Source organism: Trichosurus vulpecula, chromosome 4, assembly GCF_011100635.1.
Source record: "Trichosurus vulpecula isolate mTriVul1 chromosome 4, mTriVul1.pri, whole genome shotgun sequence".
NCBI classification, from domain to species: Eukaryota; Metazoa; Chordata; class Mammalia; order Diprotodontia; family Phalangeridae; genus Trichosurus; species Trichosurus vulpecula.
This window is the reverse complement of record NC_050576.1, coordinates 292,725,428-292,748,819: the sequence shown is the minus strand read 5'-3', so window position 1 is coordinate 292,748,819 and position 23,392 is coordinate 292,725,428. Positions and strand designations below refer to the sequence as shown.

At 36.6% G+C, this 23,392-nt stretch overlaps 1 protein-coding gene across 1 annotated transcript in view; it reads right to left on the bottom strand.

Moving 5' to 3' along the window:
- The window catches only part of PTH2R (parathyroid hormone 2 receptor), a 76,919-nt gene extending 54,587 nt beyond the window's left edge, over window positions 1-22,332 (bottom strand). Inside the window, 6 exon segments of the mRNA XM_036757129.1 lie at window positions 4,686-4,745; window positions 16,180-16,333; window positions 17,411-17,597; window positions 19,423-19,517; window positions 22,056-22,177; window positions 22,295-22,332. Of these exon segments, the coding sequence (XP_036613024.1) occupies window positions 4,686-4,745; window positions 16,180-16,333; window positions 17,411-17,597; window positions 19,423-19,517; window positions 22,056-22,133 (574 nt within the window). The 5' untranslated portion in view covers window positions 22,134-22,177; window positions 22,295-22,332.
- Between the last annotated feature and the right edge of the window lie 1,060 nt (window positions 22,333-23,392).

The window sequence follows — 23,392 nt, the reverse complement described above, 5'->3', positions numbered from 1 at the left end:
TGCCTTCTTAAAACTAATCATCTGACTCAAAGTATTGTATCAGTTAGTCACCTGACTAATTTTTACCTGCTTAGTGCTATAAGGAATGGATCATTTTGGGAGGAGGGGTAGAAATTCTGTTAGTTTTGTGTAATAATTTTAGTTCTATCACAATGTGTTGTATATCGTTGACATTCCATTTGGATTCAGATTTTATCCAGTATTACTTAAAAATTATGTCCCCCAAAATAACATTTTTTTTCTTCTCCCTCAATGACTAAGGTAATTTAAAATAAATTATTTCAAAAAATTTAAAACTTGTCATTTTTAGTAAAGTTGCATACCGTCAATACATTTTTAAGGAGGAAAGAACACCAATCATTATCATTGTTTTTGTATCTTATCTCCCTAAGTAAATTAAAAGCTCCATGAGGGCAGGGCCCAGGCTTCATCTATCTTCATCTCTCCTTTAGTATTAACCATAGTCACTTAATAAACGCTTTTGGAATTGAACTTGATATAACTAAGTCTGTGTTTTTATCTTATCCTGCTTTGCTCAGAACATATTCTTGACATATTTGATATACGCGGTTACATCCTACAAAGGAATTTTTTCCCCAGAGTGCCACATTTTTGTCCACATACATGGTGACCATTCAGAATGCAGAGAAAAATAAATACTGGCTGAGGTAGTCTAGATTGGAAATAATCAAGGCCTTCCGCTAATCTCGAATACCAAGGAAAGGGGTAGATTTTTCTTTGGAGAGACTGAAAGATACTTCCCTCCCCATTGGATTTTATTATACCTCTGCAGAAAATTGAACATCTAAGAAAGCTGGCAGAGTGGCTCTTTGCTACTGGGTGACTAAATTTCATTAGAAGAGCAATTACCAGGACCTCAATAAGAGCTACCTCTTCCATCTTTAGAGAATTTTTATGCTGAACAAAAATTTACTTTAATGCAACTAAAAGGTTGCATATCTTTCAAACAATTTAAGGCATTAAGCTTTTGGGTACAAACATCAGTGAGAGTCAACATTTGCCAAAAGTTTCATTACCCTATGGGAAACGGGAAAATCGACCCAGACATGAGCACTTTTACTTACATTTCTTGTTTTTCTGTGGAAGTTTATTTTAGGTTTTATCACTCATTCTTCAACCAGATCCTTTAAGGTGGGTATCTCCTAAGGTCCATTCCACTTCTTCCTTCTGTATTTTCTTCGTTATCAATCTTATATATTCCCATGGCTTTGACTATAATCTCTTATATATGATCCTTACATCTTTATTTCAGGTCTATATTTCTAACTATTGGACATTTTTATTTGTAGCTCCATTGGCACCTGAACTCCAAATGTCCAAAACTAAGCTGATCTTTTTTGCCCTCCAGGCCTGCTCCTTCTGACTTCCTTGTTGCAGTTAACAGTACCACCAATCATTCAGTCTTCCATATTGAAACCCCGGTGCTATTTCTAACTTCTTCCAAGCCCTGTCTATTCTACCTTTTCAATTCCTTTCATATCCATGTTCTCTCCTCTATTAGGCCTGTTGTAGGAGAGATTGGTGGATTTGGAGTTGACATCTCTGGGTTGAAATCCCATTTCTTTTTCTTTTTTGGGGGGAAGGAGGGAAGGCAGGGCAATTGGGGTTAAGTGACTTGCCCAAGGTTACACAGCTATTAAGTGTGTCAAGTGTCTGAGGCTGCATTTGAACTTAGGTCCTCCTGACTCCAGGGCCGGTGCTCTACTCACTGCACCACCTAGCTGCCCAAAATTCCATTTCTGATGTTAGCTATTAGGACTTTAGGTAAGTCACTTAGTCTCCCTGGCCCTGATTTTCCTCATCTAGAACTTGAGAATGATATTTCTTATTATACTTATCTCATAGAGTTGTTGTAAGGACCAGATGAGGTGACATATGAAAGAAAAATCATAGTTTTTTTTTTACAATGCAAAAAAATCTCAGAGAGAATACCATAGTTTTAAAAGCACTTTGTGGTTCTGGCATGTTAAAGAGAAGGGGATGATAGTTTTCCTTCCTTGACACGAACTATGCTATTTTAGAATATGACTCCATTAAGTGCCGACCCTCTTTCCCCCTCCTTGACCTGGACTATTATTACCATCTGATTAGTCTTTTCAATTCCATCCTTTGCATTACTTCCATGTTAGTCTCATTAGGCCTAGAACTTCTTATCCCATTTCTCTGTTTAAAGTCTTTCAATTAATCAATAATAATAACAGTATTTATATAGTGCCCACTATGGGACAGGCACTCTGCAAAGAACTTTACAAATGTTATCTCATTTGATTCTCATGACACCTCTTAGGCATAAGTGCTATGATCATCCCATTTTACAGTTGAAGGAACTGAGGCAAATAAAGTTTAACAACTTAGTGCCCAGGGTCACACAGCTAGTAGGTGTCAGAGGTTGCATTTGAACTCAGAATATCTATTTCCTGAGCCCAAGCTCAGGATATTAGGTATTCCACAACCTAAAGCTCTCCTACATTTTCTCCTTATCCGATACAACTCCCTAACCATCATCACTTCTATTCTTCAGTTAAGCTGAACCATTTATACGGGTCTCTAATGGCTTCTTTGCTCTCTGCCTTTATGTATACCTTCCCTTATGATTGTAAGGAGTACTTAGGCTTTCTGTCACCTCATTTTCCTAAATTTTTGTAATCCTATCTATCATTTTATTTATTTTTTATTATGATAAGTTATCTTGTTTCTTATTGTGTGTATAAACTAGGGCAAGGCAAAGTGATACAGGATGAAACTAACAACATTGTCAGTGACATAGTTATACAAAAAGAAAACCAGGCCAGTCTTTATAGCTCTAGATTGAACTACATCTTGACTTTTCATTGAGGTCATCAATTCAAAGGATGATCATTGCAGTTACTAATGTAAATTTTAGACTGTTATTTTTAACTATGGTAAGTTTAAAAGTCAAGCTGAAATGTATCCCTCTGCATGAAGATTTCCCTGATCATCACCAATGGGCAATGACCTTCTGCTTTGGCCCCACTTTGGTTGCACCTCTTAAATGGACATACTAGTTTTCCCCTTTACTAACTGAGTAATTTAGTAACTTCACAGAACAAATCCCCTTAATAAAAGGATTTGTTGTGTAAAACTTGGACTCAGTCAAAGACTGCACCCAAGGACCTAGAATGCCACATGTGGCCTTGAGGCCACAGGTTCCCCACCCCTGGTTTAGTTGCTCATATGTGTCCTATCTTCCTACTGGAGAGTAAGTTCCATGAGGATAGGGACCTTCTCCTACCCAAACTTCATTTCTCTCCCAGCATCTTTCACAGTGCTCTGTGTACAACCAATAAGTACTAATTGAATTTAAGTTAATCCAGAAATTAGATTTTATTTCCAGAATCTAAAAGTTAAAGAACTATAATGTAAATATAGAAATGTACAGGATGTGCAGATGCTTAATTATATTCTGTGATTTTGACATGACACCTAAGGTTAAATACATTAATAGCTAATCCATCTCATTTAAAATTACTATCATAGATTCTCTTCTTTTCCTTAATGAGTTTGACAAAAACAGCAAAGTGCATGTACCAGATAGAATTTTCTTTTCTTGTTTGACTCATCATTGCTCAGCACAGAAATGAGATGAAAAATGAACAAGTCAATGTTCATCCATCATTCATCCCCTAGAGGGAAATATGCACAAATAGGGACATGGGGTACCGTGGAAGTGGGAAGAGAGGTTCTTCACAAAATTCACCTGAAGCCAATTAAAATTATTTCACCAAGTGACCAACAATCTGACAGAGGATAGCTGGTAACAGTATAGCGCATCACGACTGTCCTTCAACTGTTAACATTTTCCACCGTTTCCAATACTATACAATTTAGGAGGAAGATTCTCAAATTTTTTTTCCTCTTAATATGGGAGGATTAGACCTCAACAATTGCCATTTCCCTGATTAACTACACTGTTAGAGTCTTCAGAGACAAGTGCTAGTAGTTAGAAAAGGGAGCATGGAGGCTGAATTATTTAGGAAAAACTGAGTAGAAAGGGGCCACTTTGGTTTTTAATGAGAATGTATGTAGGAAAGTGCTTTGAAAATCATAAGCTATACTCTACTGGTACTTATGATTATGAAAACTTTCAGAATATTGTTTATTTTGTTATATTTGTTATTTAAAACTTTACAACCTGCTTTCCTTTATTTAAAAAAAGGAATTATCATATTTTAGAGTTGAAAAGAGGCTCATGGATTAAAAACTTGGGTACTTTGAACTTTAGAAAAACAATTGAGAGTTAAAAAACAATATAATTCTTTCTTTGTGTATGTATGTATATATATATATATGTGTGTGTGTGTGTGTGTGTGTGTGTGTGTACACACACACACATATGGAGAGAGAGAGAGTGCTACTACTACTAGCTACCCGCTAGTTACTGTTTAAATAGTTCCAGTTTCCATTTAAAAGCTGAAGAAACTGAGCTTCAGTGATATATGTCTGTTTCATGTAACAAGACCTAGAGGAAGGCCTCAAGTAGATAATGTATATATTCTGTAGAGCATCTAATGGACAAGGAACAAAAAGGTTGTTTTTGCATTCATGAAGTTAATTTCCCCATTCCAGATGCCTTTAAGTATTAAAGGATATATCTGAGGAAAAGACTATATTCCTCCCCCCACCCTTTCTTTTTAATACTTAACTCTCATTTGCTACTGTTGCTCGTACCACTGTCCAGGCCACAACAAACACTGCTGGAAATCCTATAAGTAAAAAAAAAATAACAAGTTTGTGGTAACATTGATTTCAGGTTTTTAACCATACAAAATTATCATTGAAAATTTACTGGACTCAACTTTAAAGATGTCAGACATTGCTTTGTGCTCTAGAAGAGTTCCTGTGACTTTCATTACATCAACTAGAGAGTTATATCGAATCTACCGACTCTGTGCAGATGACTTACCAGTTTCTCTAGAATTTGTCACCAGCATTTGCTTTTCTTACAACTGATAATCTAAAGATTGTGGTTGGTTTAATTGAAGCATGAGAGGTTATAGGATCAAACTCTTAAGTGGAAATGGCTGAGGAGACCAAGGGCAAAAACATGATAGAGTCTCAACATTTGGCTTCTAATTTTATATGTATGGGTACCATGATTTCAATGGAGAGTAAATGATCAAAAGCATGGGAGATGACATTTGAAGATAAACTTAGTAGGTTAAGACACTTCCATCTGGAAAGCTTAGAGAACAAAGGATTGAAATTCATCAACTGACTAAGGTTGACCCAATATGGCGATTCTTATTTTCTTTTTATCATTTCAGGATATTAACAATTTCTTCAATCCAATTCTGATCATGACTTATATTTAGGCCCCTTCAGTATCTATGGTCTTATTATTCCAATAGCTATAGGTTTGCATGCTCCTCCTAAATATTTTTGTTTTTCTTTTTTATGTGTATCAACAGGTGTATATTTAGCTCTACTATGTACCAGGTACTGTGTTAGGTTCTAGATATTAAATATAAGAGTAAAATAGTCCCTGTCCTCAAGGAGTTTACGTTCTATATTATCCCCCAAAATTATTCTTTGTCCTCAACTAAACTGTTGGAAACTCTTCAAAGAAGCCACTGTCTTCAACTTTTATTCCTTTCTGAGCCCATAATATTTTGTATAATATTCTGTATTAATGGCAGTACTTAAAAATTATTAAATTAGTATAATTTGTTTAATGGGGGAGCACAACTGGAATTCAGAATTTAAAAAAAAATTAAATTTAAAAAACCATTATCCTGGGTGAATATATGTACATACATATATATGTACATATATATATATATATATATATATATATATATATATATATGTACATATATATATATATATATATATATATATATATGTATGATTGTTTCACTTGTTTCAACCTCTTCAATCAAATGAGCCCAAACATCAAGGTCACACGCTTTTACGATTCTCATGTATTTATTTAAAGAGGAAATTATTTTAGAAAATATTTAGTCCGGTTTTTATGCTTGCTTCTGATTTCTTTCTTAATTTTTTTTGAATCTTGATTTTATAATAGCTAACATTTATATATTGCCCACTGCATCCCAGGCACTGTGTTAAGTACTTTACAAATATCTCATTTGATCCTCACAATAACCCTGGGAACTAGGTGCCATTATTATATTCATTTCATTGTTGAGGAAACTGAGGCAAACAGAAGCTAAGTGACTGGCCCACGGTCACACCCCTATTAAGTGTCTGAGGTCAGATTTGAACTCAGATCTTCCTGATTCTAGGCGCAGAGCTCTATCCACTGTGCCATCTAGCTACCCCAACAGATGACAATTGAATATATAATTAAGCATGGGAGAATATTCATCTGTTATGCAAGGGGTATATTCTGTAGCATACGTACACACATATGTATACACATATACGTGTGTGCGTGTGTGTGTGTGTGTGTATGAAAGGCAGCTAGGCGGCACAACAAACCTGGACAACACATTTAGCTGCTATTTGCTGCAATTTTCTCAATTCTAAAATGGGGATAATTATAGCATCTACCTCCCAGGTTTTTTTTTGATGATCAACTAAGATGATAATTATAAGACATTTAACATAGAGCCTGGCACATGGTCGTTGCTTAATAAATGCTTGTTTTCTTATTTCCTTATGAAGAACATAGAATGTTTAAAATTGAAAATTAGTGAACAGAATAATACTGATATAATAAGCATAAGAGGATAGATTTGAAGTTGGATTGGACCTTGGAAAAGTTATCTACCCCAAACCTTTCATTTTATAGATGACAGCTGAGATCTGAAGAAGTTAGATGACTTCCCCAAAATCACATGGGGATTCCTGCTAAAAGCAGGATTCACATCCAGATCTTCTAACTTCAGATTTAAAATCACGTATGATGCTGCCACAATTGATGTTCAAAAGGAACAACACTGTAGACTAAACAAAATCACCTAAGATCTAAAGATCATAGATTTAGAATTGGAAGGGGCCCTCCAGCTCAATCTTCTCATTTCACATGAGGCTCAGAAAGGAGAAAAGACACCTAAGGTCACAAAAGGAGGAACCAACAGATCCGGGATTCAGCCAGCTTCTCTAACTCCATCTTTCTTTCCACCGCGCTGTGCTATCTTCCATGTTCTTTTAAAAATGGTTATGAAAGATGCTCTGATATGAGGCTTGGCAACAAGGAAATGACATTATCACCACCACCACCATCACCACCACCACCACCGCCACCATCGTCGCCGCCACCACCACTGCCACCACCACCACCACCATCACCACCGCCACCACCACCACCACCACCGCCACCATCGTCGCCGCCACCACCACTGCCACCACCACCACCACCATCACCACCGCCACCGCCGCCGCCACCACCACCGCCACCACCACCACCACCACCGTCATCATCATCAGTTGTTGTTGCTATTGTAATAGTCATAGCTGTATAGTCCTAGTCTTAGCAGTACTTTTTCATGATAAAACAGATATTTAGATTGTTTTGTTTGGCAATACATAATTCAAGAACTGCAGTTAAGACTGAAGAGAGACATTCCATTTTCTGTGAGGACAGAGAGGTAGCACTTTTAATGCTTTCTATAAACCTCAAACAAATGAGAAACCAAGTTTTTAGAATCATACATTTAAAGCTGGAGGGGAACTTTGAGGTCCATCTATTTGAGTTCTTAACTTCTTCTAGTGTGGACCCTTGGCAGTCTGGTGAAGCCTATAGACTCCTCCTCAGAATAATGTTTTATATTCGTAAAATAAAATACATAGGATTACAAAGGAAACAAAATATTGCAATCAAAAGCATAAAACACATTTTTAAAAACCCTAGTTTATTAAGGATTCCATATTAAGAACTTCCAAATTTCAGAACAATTTCCTCATTTTGCAATTGAGGAAACTAAGGCCCAGAAAATTGTGATTTATCTAAAGTCACAAAGGTTGAAAGTGCCGGAACTAGATTTGAATTTGTCTTTTTGACTTTAAATCAACCACCCTTTCCCATACTACACAGTACATCAAATAAAAAACAAAACAAAACAAACAAAAAACCCACAAGGTGGAACCAACTAATCAAAATGCCTCATGAACAGGGATTAGTTGAAAAAGACCAAAGGACAATATGTATGTGTATGTGTGTGTGTGTGTATGAATACACACATATCTACATCTACATCTACGTCTACAACTGTGGCTACATCTCCATCTCCATCTATTTCTACATCTATGTCTATATCATCTACATCTATATCTATATCATCTACATCTACATCTGTACACATAGATACTGGAGTGGTTTGTCATTTCCTTCTCCAGCTCATTTTGTAGATGAGAACTAAGGCAAACAGGGTTAAGTGACTTGTCCAGGGTCACACAGTAAGTATCTGAGACTGTATCTGAATTCAGGAAGATGAATCTTCATGGTTTCCAGCCTCATGCTGTATTCACTGTGCCACCTAGCTGCCTTATAATCATGCATTTTATATATGTACATATATGTAATACAAAATTATCCATCATACATAACCATATATATAAAACCATGTTATATATAATTATACATTATATGTATAAAATCATACATTATGTATATATATAATTTATATTCACATATACACATATATACACAGAGAGAAAGATAGTCATTATCAACCATTTGCCTTTATTTTGTAAGAATTTTGTTAGAATAAAAACAAGCACATACTGAATGAAGAAATGAAGCTGATAACAGGTCTTACAACAATGATTTTCAATAATTATCTTTAATTAGCTCAAGGCAACCCAAGTCAGAGATATCCTCTATTCCTCTAAAAGAGCTGATTCTCTTTTTCTTGCATTTTTACTATGATGAATCAGCAAAATGGGGGTAAGTAAAGTCACTTAACAAATCAACAGAGAGTGAGCAATAAAATTCTAAGTATTTACCTGCCTGGGTAGATGTTAAAATAAGAACTTTTAGGTCTGCTTGAATAACCAATGCATATAAGGAATGTAAGCAAGTACTTTCCTCTAATGAAGCCAATAAATCACATACTAGGAAGAAAGTTTGGAATCAGCATTTCTATGAGTTACAGAGGCAAAGAATTCTGCAAAGTAGTGGAAAGTCTACTGATTACTAGATTTTTCTGATGAAAGTTTAGAAAGAGGAGTCAGAAGCAAAAATAGTATCTTCTCAATTTCACAGCAAGACAGAGTATTATGCTATATTTTAGGATTGAGAGAAAATGAAAACAAAGTATTACAGGAATCTATTGAGAAGTTAACGCTATTAAATGATCCATAGAGCTTCATTGCAGTAGCATGTTATCTGCATTGAACATGTGACAATCATAGCTAGCACTTATATAGTGCTTCTAGGTTTGCCCAATGCTGTATGTGATAAATCATATGATCCTGACAACCTTGTGAGTTAGGCGCTATTATTACCTCCATTTTACAGATGAGGAAACTGAGGCAGACTGTCTTGTGTCTGAGGCAGGATTGGAACTCTGGTCTGCCTGACTCCAAGTCCAGTGCTCTATCCACTGTGTCACCTAGACGTAGCTTGCCTCCATGGTCATCAAAAGAGGTAGATACTCGTTTCACATTTTGAGTCATTTTTCTTTTTATAACTATATCAGTAAAAAGAACAGCTAACCTGTTGGATGACAGACTCAGGATAACAATAATCCTAATAACAGCAAAAGCAATGACGAACAAAGCACTTTTGGGTTTGCAGAGGGTTTTACAGACGTCTCATTTCATGTTCACAACAACCTTGCGATTCTTATCCTCATCATACGGATGAGAAAATTGAAGTAAGTGATTTGTATAATGTCACACAGCTAGGAAATGCTTGAGGCAAAATTTGAACTTGTCTTCCTGACTCCAGAAACAGTGTCCTATTCACTGTGCCTCCTTTAGATGTCTAAAGTTCACAACAAGAACAAGAACAACGGACTGCAAGATGAAATTTGAGAGGCATGTGCCATGTCCTAAAAAAAAAGTCAATCTTACAAGTGGAAGATTGAGAATATGTGGCTAAAGCAGTACAGATGCAAAAAATCTGGAGATGTTGGTGAATTTGGAACTCAATATATGCCTTCAGTATGACCCAGTAGCCAAAAAAAGCTAATTAATTCAGAAGTTATCTAGAACGAGGGCAGCAGGAGTCTTGCTGTACTATTATGCCCTGATTGGAACACATCTGGAATATTATAGTTAGTTCTGGGGGACACATTTGAGAATTGACATTAATAAGCTAGAGTACATCTAAAGGATGATGGCCAGTTACTCAGTCATTGACATGTATTAAAAGCCTATTATGCACACTTACTAGATGTGTGACCTTAGGCAAGTCACTTAACCCCAATTGCCCTGCCTTCCCCCTAAAAACAAGAGCCTATTATGTGCCAGGCACCATGCAAAGGGCTGGGGATAGAAAGAAAAATAAAACCATCCTCTGATCTTAAGGAGCTCACAGTCGAATGGGCAGAGGGAAGGGACCAACAGACAAACAACTGTGTGATGCAACCCAGAAACAGAAAAAAAAATTAAATAATGGACAGAGAGGAGGCACGAGGATTTAGAAGGATCAGGAAAGGCTTCCAGTGGAAGGTGGGGTTTTAGTTGGGACTTGAAGGAAGCCAGGAGACAGAGACGAGGAGGGAGAGCATTACCAGTACGGGGAATATTACTGAAAATACTCTGAGTCAGGAAAAGAGTGTCTCCTTGGTAGAACAGAAAGGAGGCCAGTGTCACTGGATCACAGTGGGGTGACATATAAGTTGTAAGAAAACTAGAAAACTGGAAAGAGGTAAATTAGACTGTCAAACAGAGGATTTCATATATGATCCTGGAGGTGATGAGTCAATGGAATTCATTGACTAGGGAGATGATATAATCAGGCCAGTACTTTAGAAAAATCACTTTGTAGCTGAATAGATAATGAACTGGAGTGAAAAGAGACCTGAAAGAGAGAGATGGATAAGCGGTCTATTGCCATAGTACAGGTATGAGATGATGAGAGCCTGCTCTGCTGTGGTGGCGGTGCCAGGGGAGAGAAGGGGGCATGTTGCAGATGTTACAAAGGTAAAATTGACAACAGATTGGATATGGGGCAGGGTGTGAGAGAGAAAGGAGTTGAGCATGATATCTAGGTTGTGAATCAAGGTTACTGAGAAGAAAGGGGTACCCTGTAAGCAAAAGGAATGCTAAGAATAGGGGAATGTTTTGGGGGGTGATAATGAGCTCAGTTTTCGACATGTTGATTTTAACCTGCCCATGTGACGTCTAGTTCAAGATATTCACTAGGTAATTGGAGATGTGAGACCTTAGAAGTCTGAAAAGAGGTTGGAACTGGATACTTTGATTTGAGAATCATCAGCAAAGAGATGATACATTGGAGCTGATTAGATCACCAAGTGAAATAATATAAAGAGAGAAGAAAAGAGTGCCCAGGGTAGAGCCCTGATGGACATTGTTGGTTAGCAGGTGTGTTCCAGATGAAGACCCAGGAGTAGTGAGATAGGTAGTGTGAAAACCAGGAAAGACTAATGATGAAAGCCTAGAAAAGAGGGTATCTATTGTTGGTAGTCAGAAGTTACAGAAGGTCAAGATGGATAAAGACTGTGGCAGAAGGCATCTGAGTGATGTGAGATGAGAAGGAAGGAAGAAGGAGGAGCTCTCAGCAAATAGCCTCATTTTTTTTTCAGTAAAACATGAATCAAGGTTCTCATCTGAGAGGATAGGGGAAGAGAAAGCCATGGAAGGTTGGAGGAGAGATGAAAAGATTTGGAAGACCCTCTATGGCAGACGATAAAGTGACTAGATGCCATAAAAGGATTAGCTGAAGGAACTGTGAACTTTTGAATTGGAGAATAGAGGTGTGAGAGAGGTGGGAGAAAAGGATATGAAAGCTATCTTCAAGTATTTGATGGCCTGACATGTATAAAAAGTATGTAGCTTGCTCTGCTTGTCCCCAGAGGGCTGAATTAGAAGGGAATTGAGGTTTCAGGGAGGCAGATTTCTGCTCAACGTGAGGTATGCTTTCTTAAGACTTAGAGATGTTCAGGATTGGAACAGGCTGCCTCAGCAGGCAGGGACTTCTCCTTACTTGACATTTCCAAGCAAAAAGTTGTTAGGCAGGTTATAGGAAAGGTTCTTATTCAGGTATGGCTTGGAAAAGGTGCCCCTTCCAACTCTGTGATTATAAAGCTGATGGTGGAAAAGAGCTCTATAAGAAACATAGGTAGATAAACTGGACCAGGTCTCTGTAGTTGTCATTTTCTTTTGTAGGGATCAGTGATATCATTTATCTCAAGGTAACGCCTTCTGTCTATGTAGATCAGCAACTTCTTTGCAATTTATAATATCAGAGAGTTGCCTAGGGGCACCAGGAGATTAAGTGACTTGTCCTGGATCTCAGAGCCATTGCATATCTGGTAGGAAAGGCTGGTTGTTGCCACTACTCCACATTATCATATATGTACGCATGTGTGCAAATATATTTGTCTAATTGTCTTCAATGATAAATGAAAAGACCAACTTAATATTGAATTTTTAAAATATCTTTTATACATCACATTACAAACAAATATAATTTTTATTCAAACTGGCAACTATTTTTTTTCTTCCAAATGAGGTAGTAAAGTACTTAGTACAGTAATTGGCATATAGTAGATGCTTAATAAATTCTTGTTCCCTCTTCCCATTTTTACTAACCAAATTGTTAATGCTTGGCTCTCATTCTAACTTAAGGGGAAAAAAATCTCATTTCTTCCATATGTAATTATCCATATTTACAGGGTTTCCTAAAATTCTCAGAGCAGTTCTAAGCTTTAAAAGACTTTTGGTATGCCCTGTATATGCATGCACATGCATGTACACACACACACATGCACATGCATGTACTCACATATACAATTTATCAGACTCAGGAGGAATGGTAACTATTTTCCTTTAGAGCTTGATATCTAGTTTCAGATCTGGTGTTCTACAGGCAAATTGCCCAAATATTTCTGTCTCCTTAGAAAAATCTCTATTACTTCCAAAGGGCCTTTTTGTTTCTTCCTAGAGTTTTAAAAAAGTTTAATACCTAAGTCACTAAACAATTATCAACCTATCAGTTAGTGAACCTACTATTTTTGAGTAATTTAAAAATTAAAACAAGTAAAACTAAGTTATTCTTCCCCATTTTAACTACTTTGGCTAGATCTATTCTGATGATTTAAATTTTTTTGCCTCTTTCCCCTTGAAGATGCTTTCATAGTGTGTTAAAATTGTGATAAAATTAAGCTATAATGTGTACCTTCGAAACCTGGGCCCTATGAAACTAACATTCAGATTCACAAATTTGGCCAATTTTCCAATTTCAGTCTTTTTTGGTCCCAAGATTCACATTTGCATTTACCAAGAGACTTTCACTGAATCCACAGGCAACCACATCCAATATTTCTTCATGGGCAAACATGCAGTAGATGGTGCTTGGATTGTGACTTTAAGGAAGAGGCTGATTGTTAGGCAGAGGTAAAGGGGAAGTGTGTTACAAAAATTTCAGTAGCCTTGCTTTGCTTTTTGGCCAATTGTTAGATGTATGAAAACCTCGGTTAGGCCATTGGTGCCTGGCGGTGCTTTTACTGACCTCTTATTCATTCCCTAGCATGCTCTTCATAGCAACTCTCACCACCCCTTTTTCTTCCCTTTTCAATTCTCTAGCCTCTATGATCCCTGCCACCTCCCAATAGCACTACCAGGGTGGACGACCCCATTTCTTACTTACTGCAGAGAGTGTGTAAGGTCGTCTGATGTGGGCTTCTTTTACTCTCCTCCATACCACAAAATTTCTTCATGTTTTCATCTATCATCATCCTCATCCCTCTTTTTACAAAGGAACAAATGTATTTATTCCTTTCCAATGCTCCCATCTCTGCCTATGTATTTGACCTTTTCTGCTTTTCTGTTCTAAAAATACCAATACCTAAATAAATGAGTTAAATGTCTTTTTATCCCAGTCACCCCCACCTTTTACAAAATTGTAAAATATTGGGCAGAAACAGTGAAAGGTAACCAAAATTATATATTGATATAAGATGATCCATTTTCCCATCTCTTCACATCACTCTTAAAAACACTAATTTAATGAAAACACTATTTGTTTGTTTTTTAAAGCTTAATATTTCTGCCACATCAATTGAGTATCTATTAAATTGCCAGGCACTATGCATTCCAGGAATACAAGTGGAAAGCATTAAACAATCCCTACACGTGAGGCACTTACATTCTAATGGGGAAGGTGTTGAGTGCACACACACACACACACACACACACACAGAGTATAATACAAATAAACACAAATGTATAAACGTGATTGAATACAAGGTAGTTTGGGAAGGAGGGCACTAACAAGGGCAGGATCAGGAAGGATTCTTTGCAGTAGATGCTGCTTGGATTATGACTTTAAGAAAGAGGCTGACTCTGTTAGACAGAGGTAAATAAGGAATGTGTTATAGGCATGTGGAATAGCCACAAAGGTTTGGAGATGGGAGATGGAGTGCTGTGTATGAAGAACAGAGAGAAAGCCAATCTGCCTGAATTACAGGGTGCAGGAGAGTAATGTCCAGTGAGGCTGGAGAGACACATTGGGGCTATGTTATGTAGAGTTTTAAAAGCTACATTTTTGTTGTTCAGTTGTTTCCACGCTTTGGGACTCTGTTTGGGGTTTTCTTGGCAAAGATACCAAAGTGGTTTGCCATTTCCTTCTCTAGCTCATTGTACAGGTGAGGAAACTGAGGCAAACAGGGCTAGAGTCAAATTACTAGTGAGTATATGAGGATAGATGAGGCTTCTTGTCTCCAGACCTGGTATTCTTTCCACTGTATCACCTAGCTTCCCAGAAGCTAAAAAGAGGAGTTTATATACTGTCCTAAAGGCAATAATCACCAAATTTTAGAAGTATAAGAGAATGTATTCGCTATCTAGTACACACTGTGCATGTTACAGAAGAGCAAACAGGTCCCTTAAGGCTAAATGGCTTATAAAAAGCCATATAGACATGTCAGAACTCAAACTTTGATTTCTTTGAACTTTTTTTCTTTCAAACTTTGACTTCTTCTTTGGTGCTATTGACATGGTACACTAAAAACTGGTGTAACAAAAAGAGGGACGTTTGGCTTGTGGAGGGATGCACTGACTACTATGGGTTATGTTATGTGGGCCATTGGGTAGGCCTAGACTACTGAACAAAAGGTGAGATTAATCAACTGTGACAAAAAATTACCAAGCATATACCTCATTTTCAAAGAATATCCTCATGAGATTTGTCCAGGCAGCAGGGGGCAAGGCTCATCATGTAATATAGCTAATAGCCTGAATAGCAGGGAAGTCTTTAAACTACAGTGTCCTCTTGTGCATTCATTGAAGTTTCTAATTTACAAATATCATTTATAGTCACTTTAGGATGTATTCCATTTTTGAAATCTTTCTCAGAATGAAAACTTAATTTCTTAGAAAATAACATCAAGCAATCCAGAACAAAACCACCACCAACACACACACACACACACACACACATACACACACACCCCACCCACTAACACCACCACCAACAACAAAGAAATGACAGGAAATCTAACCCCCTCCCCCCAAATTAATGAGAAATAAAATTTAGAATGCTTTAAAAAATCCATCTTGAGTTTTAATGAAAACCACATCATCGTGAGGCAGGTTGATTAAAATAATTCTTACGAGTCCTACAAATTAAATGCATATTAAGTAACTAAGACAGTAAGAGTTTCAATTAATTGTTGGAAAGAATTAAGGATAACACAGAGGTTATGTGTGTTTGGTTGCAATAAAAAGTAATATTCTTTGGCTTCATTAACTACTAATGAAAGACATGAGAGTTTCTTTAAAAAAGGCAGGCCACCTCTAGAACCAGAATTTTATTCATATTTACTATTATAACATTTTCATAAGTGAAGTGTCAGAGAGAGAGAGAGAGAGAGAGACAGAGACAGAGACAGACAGATAGTGCCAGTGACAGAGCAACAGCAGAGATAGAGACAATGCAGGAACCTACAGGTCAGAGAGAAAAGGAGGGAGGGAGAAAGAAAATGTCAGTAAAATTATTCAATCTGAAAAGACAGATGAAAAAAAGAAAACTAAAAACCTTACCCCATCCTACCAAGGTGAAGCCCCAAAGATATTTGGTATCTGAAAAGAAAGCCACAAAGATGAGGCTGTGCAGGTACAGGCCTTCCACAAGGATCCAATAGTAGTTTGTGGCCAAGAAGTAAATAAACATCACAACAACAATCTTGCAACCCACCTGTTAAAAATAATGAAAAGCATTATTTTCTCCATGCCAGAACTTTCAGCTGAACTAAATGTCAATGTGACACTATTCAAAACTTCAAACCTCAGGGCTGGTTATTCTTTTTATCTTTTATCCTAACACTTTACATGATAATGTAAAAACCGAAGTTGTATTTTAAGCATATTTCCTCTAAGAAGTTCAAAGACAGTAGTTGTCAACAAGCATTTATTTATCAGGTTCCCACTCTATGTCACATACCATGATGAATTCTGGAGATACAAAGAAACAATCTCTGCCCTGAAAGAGTTTATTTTCTAATGGTTTAGTAGCACAAATCTACTAGTGAGGAGAGAGAAAATGATTCATCAGTGAAACTAACAAACTAGTGGATTAACTCAGGTATTGATCTTGTTGCTAAGATCTAGGTTACTCCAGTGCTCCTGGATATAGTACTGAGCCAGAAGCCCAATAGCCTGAATTCATGAAGGAGTGTTTTGCTCTCTACCAACTGGGAAAAGTCAGGCTCATTATTTGAACAATACACCCATTTTCTGTTAGCCAGAGAATGACCAGAATTTTTTTTTCCACTTTGAGGATACATATAGAAACAAAAAAAGGGGAAAGGGAAAGCACCTTCAGGAGAACAAAAACATGCTAATTAAGACCATTCACTATCAGTCCAGATGTCTCATGATTTGATAACTAAAGGGAGTCTAATGACATTGAATTTTCTGCGCATGTCATGAGAATCAGATTCCAAAATATATTTCAATCTAATTTTTTTTTGCTATTGTCACTTCAGAGATTTCTTGAATGAAAAGTCCCATCCATTTTCACACAGGAAATGTACCAGGGATGAACAAGTCAAAGGGGAAATCTAAAGGGAATGGGAGAAACAATGAAATCAGTGATGGAGAATGATGTGTTAGATGTCCTCTTTGTGTTCATAGGAGTCCTTTCAAGGAGATAAGCTAGGCCAAGTAGCATCAGCCCAATGGGTGGCATTCTTGTGTCTTCCTCTGTGTGTACACGTGTTTGATTTTTCTTTCTGAAAGGGGTTCTAATTAGTCATGAACAGACAATACTTACATATTGTGATTTGTCCACTGAGGGTGCTATCATTGTATCTTGTGGATCACCCATCATAAACGACTCCAGGTCTTTCATGCCCATATGATCATGGGTCACTTTATCCTTAATAAAGATGCTTACAGCCCTCAGCATGAATGAAACAAATAAGTGCATGTGGATGTAGTTCCTGGTGCAATGCAATCTCCTGAGGACAAGAAACAGAAAAGGTACAGATTTAGAGAGAATAACTGAGGGGAAAAAGAAGGGAGAAAAGGGAACAACAAGAAATGCCATGAATCTAAATAAAGATGGGACTTTTTGCAAATCTGTTAACGTAAAATGGAGGTTACGTGAAATTTAATTATATGTTTAAAATTATGTATTATCATGTTCCCAAACTCAAATATATCAAATGAATGACATTTCATATCATGTCCAGCGAAACATTAGATGCACTAAATGTTATTGAATCTCTCATGTTTATCCCAACAAAACTTTGGGGTCAATCCAGAGATCCCACTGAAAGGAATGTGCCTTAAGGAGGGCAAAGATAGAAGGAAAGATCCTACATATGTCAAGATATTTATAGCAGCATTTTTTGGTAACAGTAAAGAACTGGAAACAAAATGGATGCCTATTATTTAGAATATAAACGAATGAATTGTAGTGGATGAATATAGTGAAATATTAGTGAGCAATAAGAAATGAAGAAAATGAAGAATATGGAGGAGCATGGCAAGAATTTTATTGACCCATGCCAAGTGAACTACACATATCAGGAAAAATTTATACAATAGGGATAATACAATATGTGGAAAGAACCAAAAAAAGAATACTTCATAATGACTAAATTTGTCCCTAAAGAAGGTACATCAGAGTTATCAGTCCTCTCTTCTTTGCAAAGGTGGGAGACTATGCATGTGCAACACTGCATATACTGTTACAGTAGGTTGATTTCACATAGTAGATAATTAATAAATACTAGTTGGTTTGAAGTGAATTATTTTGTGTTTTGTGGAAACTTGATATTTTATACACAAAGGAAAATTACCAGATAGAAGCAGATGAGGAATTTAGCATTTATTTAAGGCAAAGCATTCTGCTACATGCTAAGGATCCAAAGACAAAACAAAAAAGAGTCCTGCCCTTCAGATTAAATCTATGAACTAGCTAAGGGAGAATTAGTTTAGGAGATTAATTCAAGAATTATTCTTTGAAAGTAATATATTTGGGGAAACAAGATTTTCTCACTCCTGTTACTCCAAAGTCCTTGAATTTAATCATTATAAGGGCTGAAGTCTTTCTGTGATGCTTATCAGAGGTGTCACTGGGTTCTTGACATCTATACTAGCAGACCCCAGTGTTTGAGAGGTCCTTCCAAGGCAAACAGCTTCACATTTGGGCCTGGTGATGGACTAGGTAGGTATCTGCAAATCATTAGAGGAACAGCTGGGTAAGTTCAGAGAGGATCATCCCAAAGTTGGCATCAGGATGATGGACTTTTGGCCACAGCAACTATTGGAGATCATGTACCAATTAGTAGAATAATCGTGCTCTTTTCACTAATGAAATCGGATATCTTTAAAATATTATAGTAACAGAAACTGAATTCCTTGTGTGCTTCTATCATATTTTTTTCCTTTCTGTATGCCCAAGAAACAACTTTGTTCATTGGTATAAATAGAAGTTTATAAGTTAAATGAGCCCTTAAGCCACAGATACTCATTTTCGTGACTCACACAGCAAACGAATACATTGCAATGTTGATCTGCTGGCTTCTAGGCTTTTTTCTGTTTTGATCCATTGAGATTTTTGAAAAATTCACCAACTTTCTTATGTGATAAGAGCTTTGCCAACAAAATTGAATAATGGAACAATGCAAGACTGATTATATAAAATATCATGTGGGATAAACGTGTTTCAACATAGATTGTCCTGAGACAATCTATGTCTTCAATGGATAGGAAACAAGACCTCTCTTGTTGTATGGAAGAAAATGAGAAAAAGGGAATCATGACTGATCTGCTCACCGGAAATAACCAATGATGACAATAGCTACAGCTAGGGAACTGAAGGAGATGGAATATCCAATAGTGTACATGATGGAGAGACGGTCAAAGAACTCCTGTTGGAGGAGAAACAAACAAGCCTATGTCACATAATTATTCCCTACTTATTTTCCTTCTCTGTGTTAGAAAAAAAACATATGCAGAAAATATGACACATTTTCTTTGGACACGGAATCACAAAATGTATATTGTTAGTTACTTTGTGGTATGCTACAAACAGGGTTGAATTTTGTGCTTTAGACAATTTTAATCAACTTGTACCTAATCTGAATCATCCCTTTCCTTCTCCCCCTTTAAAATCATTACTCCCTTATTTTGTTTGCCCATAATTTGGGAATACTTGGAAATCTTTCAAAGTACAAAGGAAGGTGCCAAAATTTTTCTTAGTAATCTTTCCCCAAATTTAAAGAAAGATGCTCCCTAAACCTTTAAAGTTCACATTGTTCTTTTTCTTAACTAATCATTTAAAGTAGTATCATTTTGCAACAACCAATAATGAATAATACATACACCAGAATTTACTTCAGAGCATTTGAAAATTTTAAGTCTTGGTGGAAATAACTTTCTAATATTTTCTGAGATTATATTTTCAACATTGAGAATAAAAGATAGGTTTAAAAACACAATTGAACAAATTACATTCCAGAACTTGGCCAGAGCTCCAAAATATGTATCCAATCAGATATTATAATTTTCTTTTTAAAAAAATTTTAGATACCATTATGTGTTTTCTACTTCTGTTACCATGCTATTTTTGTGAGATTACCAAGAACGGTTTTGCAATGGATATGTAGTTCAATGTTATCAAAAATATTTTTATAACAGATAAAATTCACAATCATGGATATAGTAAGATGAAATTCCTTTTGAGGCATCTTGCACTAATATGAATATTTTGTTACTGTAGTTGCCAGAGAAATTCCAAGACTGAATACCTTTTTAAAAGGAGATATTTGGTAATGAAATATAGAGTCAAAACATTTAACAACTTTCCAGAGAATTTATGGACTAGAATCCCTTGGTGCTATGGAGGGGTGAGGTGAAGAAAACAGGTTCTGGCTGTTTAAAAATTAAATATCAGTAGCACAATATTTAACATTCATATAATGCTTTAAGGTTTTCAAAGAGCTTTACATGTATCAACTCATTTGGTCCTCCAACAATTCTATGACATAAATTATTGTCATTTTATGTATGTGGAAACTGAGGTTAAGGAAATTTAAGTGACTTTCTCAAGGTCAAAATACATCTGATTCACGATTTATGAAAAGGTTACTGAATTAAATTGAGAGAGAGAGATTTAAAACTTGTACACTATCCTTAGAAATCTCATTTAAACCTTTCGTTAATTCCACTCCATTTCTATGTACCTTCTATATAATAGGTATTTGTGAAATTGAATTTCATCACATTTATATAAGTAAATGAAGTACTGCATGAATTTTTATTAAGTATAAGAAAACAAGCTCTGTTACAATATGTACACTACTCTATATTACTTAGAATGAAAAATTCTGGAGATCCTGCTTATTGCTCCTTTGTCACAACTTTGACCTGGGAGTCAAAAGACCAAGATTCAAGTCTCTCCTCTGCCAACAACTAGCTATTTCACCACAGAAAAGTCTCTTCATTTCTCTGGCCCTCAGTTTCCTCATCTGGATGCTGAGGTGGGGGATGGATGGGGGTAGATGATCTTAAAAGTACCGAAGAAAGGTCTAACATTCTATGCTTTCACAGATAATAGCATTTGCTCTGCCTGCCTGACAGAATCATTGTGAAATAGCTTAGTAAGCAACTACTTCATATGATATTGGCCTCATCCTAACACCCAAGTTGCTTTCTTAACTGTAACTTTTCAAAATTTGGCAATCAGAACTGTGATTTCATTGCTCCAGAAAACTTTCAGTGAAGGAACCCTACCAAACCTAATCTATTCCTGGGCCACACCACTAGTATATTTTAAAGACAAGACTTGAATCCCCTAGGGGTTCCTGCCTTTTAAGGTGACTGTATCTCCATTAAGCCAAGATACCTCTGACTTTTCAAATATTCATGAAATTGATAACCAGCCATTCTTTATAAGATTTCAAAACTCTGCCATGTTTCTAAAATCAAAAGGTACTCCCATTGAGTAGAGGGGCAGCCAGAGATTAAAATAATTTGGGCTTCAAGGAATGTATAAGCAGGCCATTCAATAAGAGACAAGAAGCAAGCATAGGGTAATAGTTTGAAAGGGCCTTTTTAAAGACCATCCAGTTCAGTCTCTTCATTTATCATTGCTGTTTTTGCATTTGGCTGAGATGCAGAAATGGCACCGGCCTGAGGAAGAAACAGAAAGATGTCTCATTCTCTGGGGGTGGTGCATGAAAGAGAAAATAAGCTCACACAGTATGGACAATATAAGAAAGGACTGGGATCCAGGATGCAGGAATATATATAGTAGGTGCTAAATGTCTGCTTAATTGAATAAAAGGAATCCAAGACTCTTCCTAAGGAAGAGAGAAGAAAATGAGTTCTATACATAATTGGGTGATACTAGAAATGTTCAAAGGGTCAATGTGCTATGCATTTCAAAAAACCCAACATCCAGATACCGTTCCTGTGCTGCTTTCTGATTGCATGTAGTTGAGGCATTCTGAATAATTGACCCATGTTTTATTTAAACTGTGCATAAAATCCCAGGTTCCATTGGGGTTACAGCGCCTGAAGGCAACTCCTGTAAAAAAATGCAAGGAAACATGTTTAGTATGATCACTTCCTTTCAGTTCTATCACAATCATAAAACAACTAGCTTTTCGTTTTTGATTCAACCATTTCTGGAGGAGTTCAGTACCTTTATGATTGAAGTCATAAACATAAGAAGGACACGGGACAGCCAGCATTTTTCCCACTGTTCCTCGGGGCCAGCAAAGTAGTCCATCCCATTCTGGAAAACAATTTCCCTCTGAAAGAAAAGAAAGGGAGGGCAAGAGGGAAGGAAGGAAGGTGAGATGAAATAAATGAAGAGAATGAAAACATAGGCAACATAAACCTACATCTTCAGTTTGTTTATTCGTTTTTGCAACAGCCTATAGTACCATATAAAAATCCAAGGAATTCTAAGGATGCAAGAGAAACTTGGGTGTTAGGATGAGGCAGATATCATATTAAGTAGTTGCTTACTAAGCTATTCCACAATGATTCTGTCAGGTAGGCAGAGCAAATGCTATTGTCTTCACTTGATGGATAAAGAAATTGAGGCACACGCAGGTTAAAGAATTAGCCTAAGGTTAAGTACGTATTGTCAATACGTACTCAATCTTGTCTGAAAGACTCTTGCTCTGAAATAGAGTTCTTCTTCCCTGCTTGTCCCTGAAGCTACTTGGTTATTTTTGTTAAAAGCACAACCACTGGGACCTTCATATTTGCAAGAATGGAAAGCTGTGTGTATATATTAAGATGATGTATTTATATTTGCAAGTGTGAACAATGCCTGAATAACTTACCTGATATGAGTTATTGAAATTAAAACTTGAGCAACAGGACTCACTGTTTACAAAATATTCCCTAGGCAAAGGACCTCTAGCTCCTGGAAAGTCTGTTAGATATGCTTTTGGGCATTGCTCACTAACTTTGTGACCTTGAGAGCAAGTCACCTAACCTCTCTTGAGCTTCTAGCTCTAAACCTACAATTCTATGATCCTAAGTCTTTATTTTCCCAGTGTCTAAACAAAATGTCAGGAAATGTGGCAGGTGGGACAGATTGACAATCACACCTAGGACTTAAGCTCTAGGCTTAACTTCTTGCTGGTCATTTCAACAATCCCAGGAAGTCCAACATTTCATCTGAAAGATAGACTTCATCATTGTCTGAGCCCAGGGTCCTTGCTGATAATTTGGGCTAATTTCCAGCAGGCTTTAAATATTTGTTTAAATCTCTCAAATCAGAACA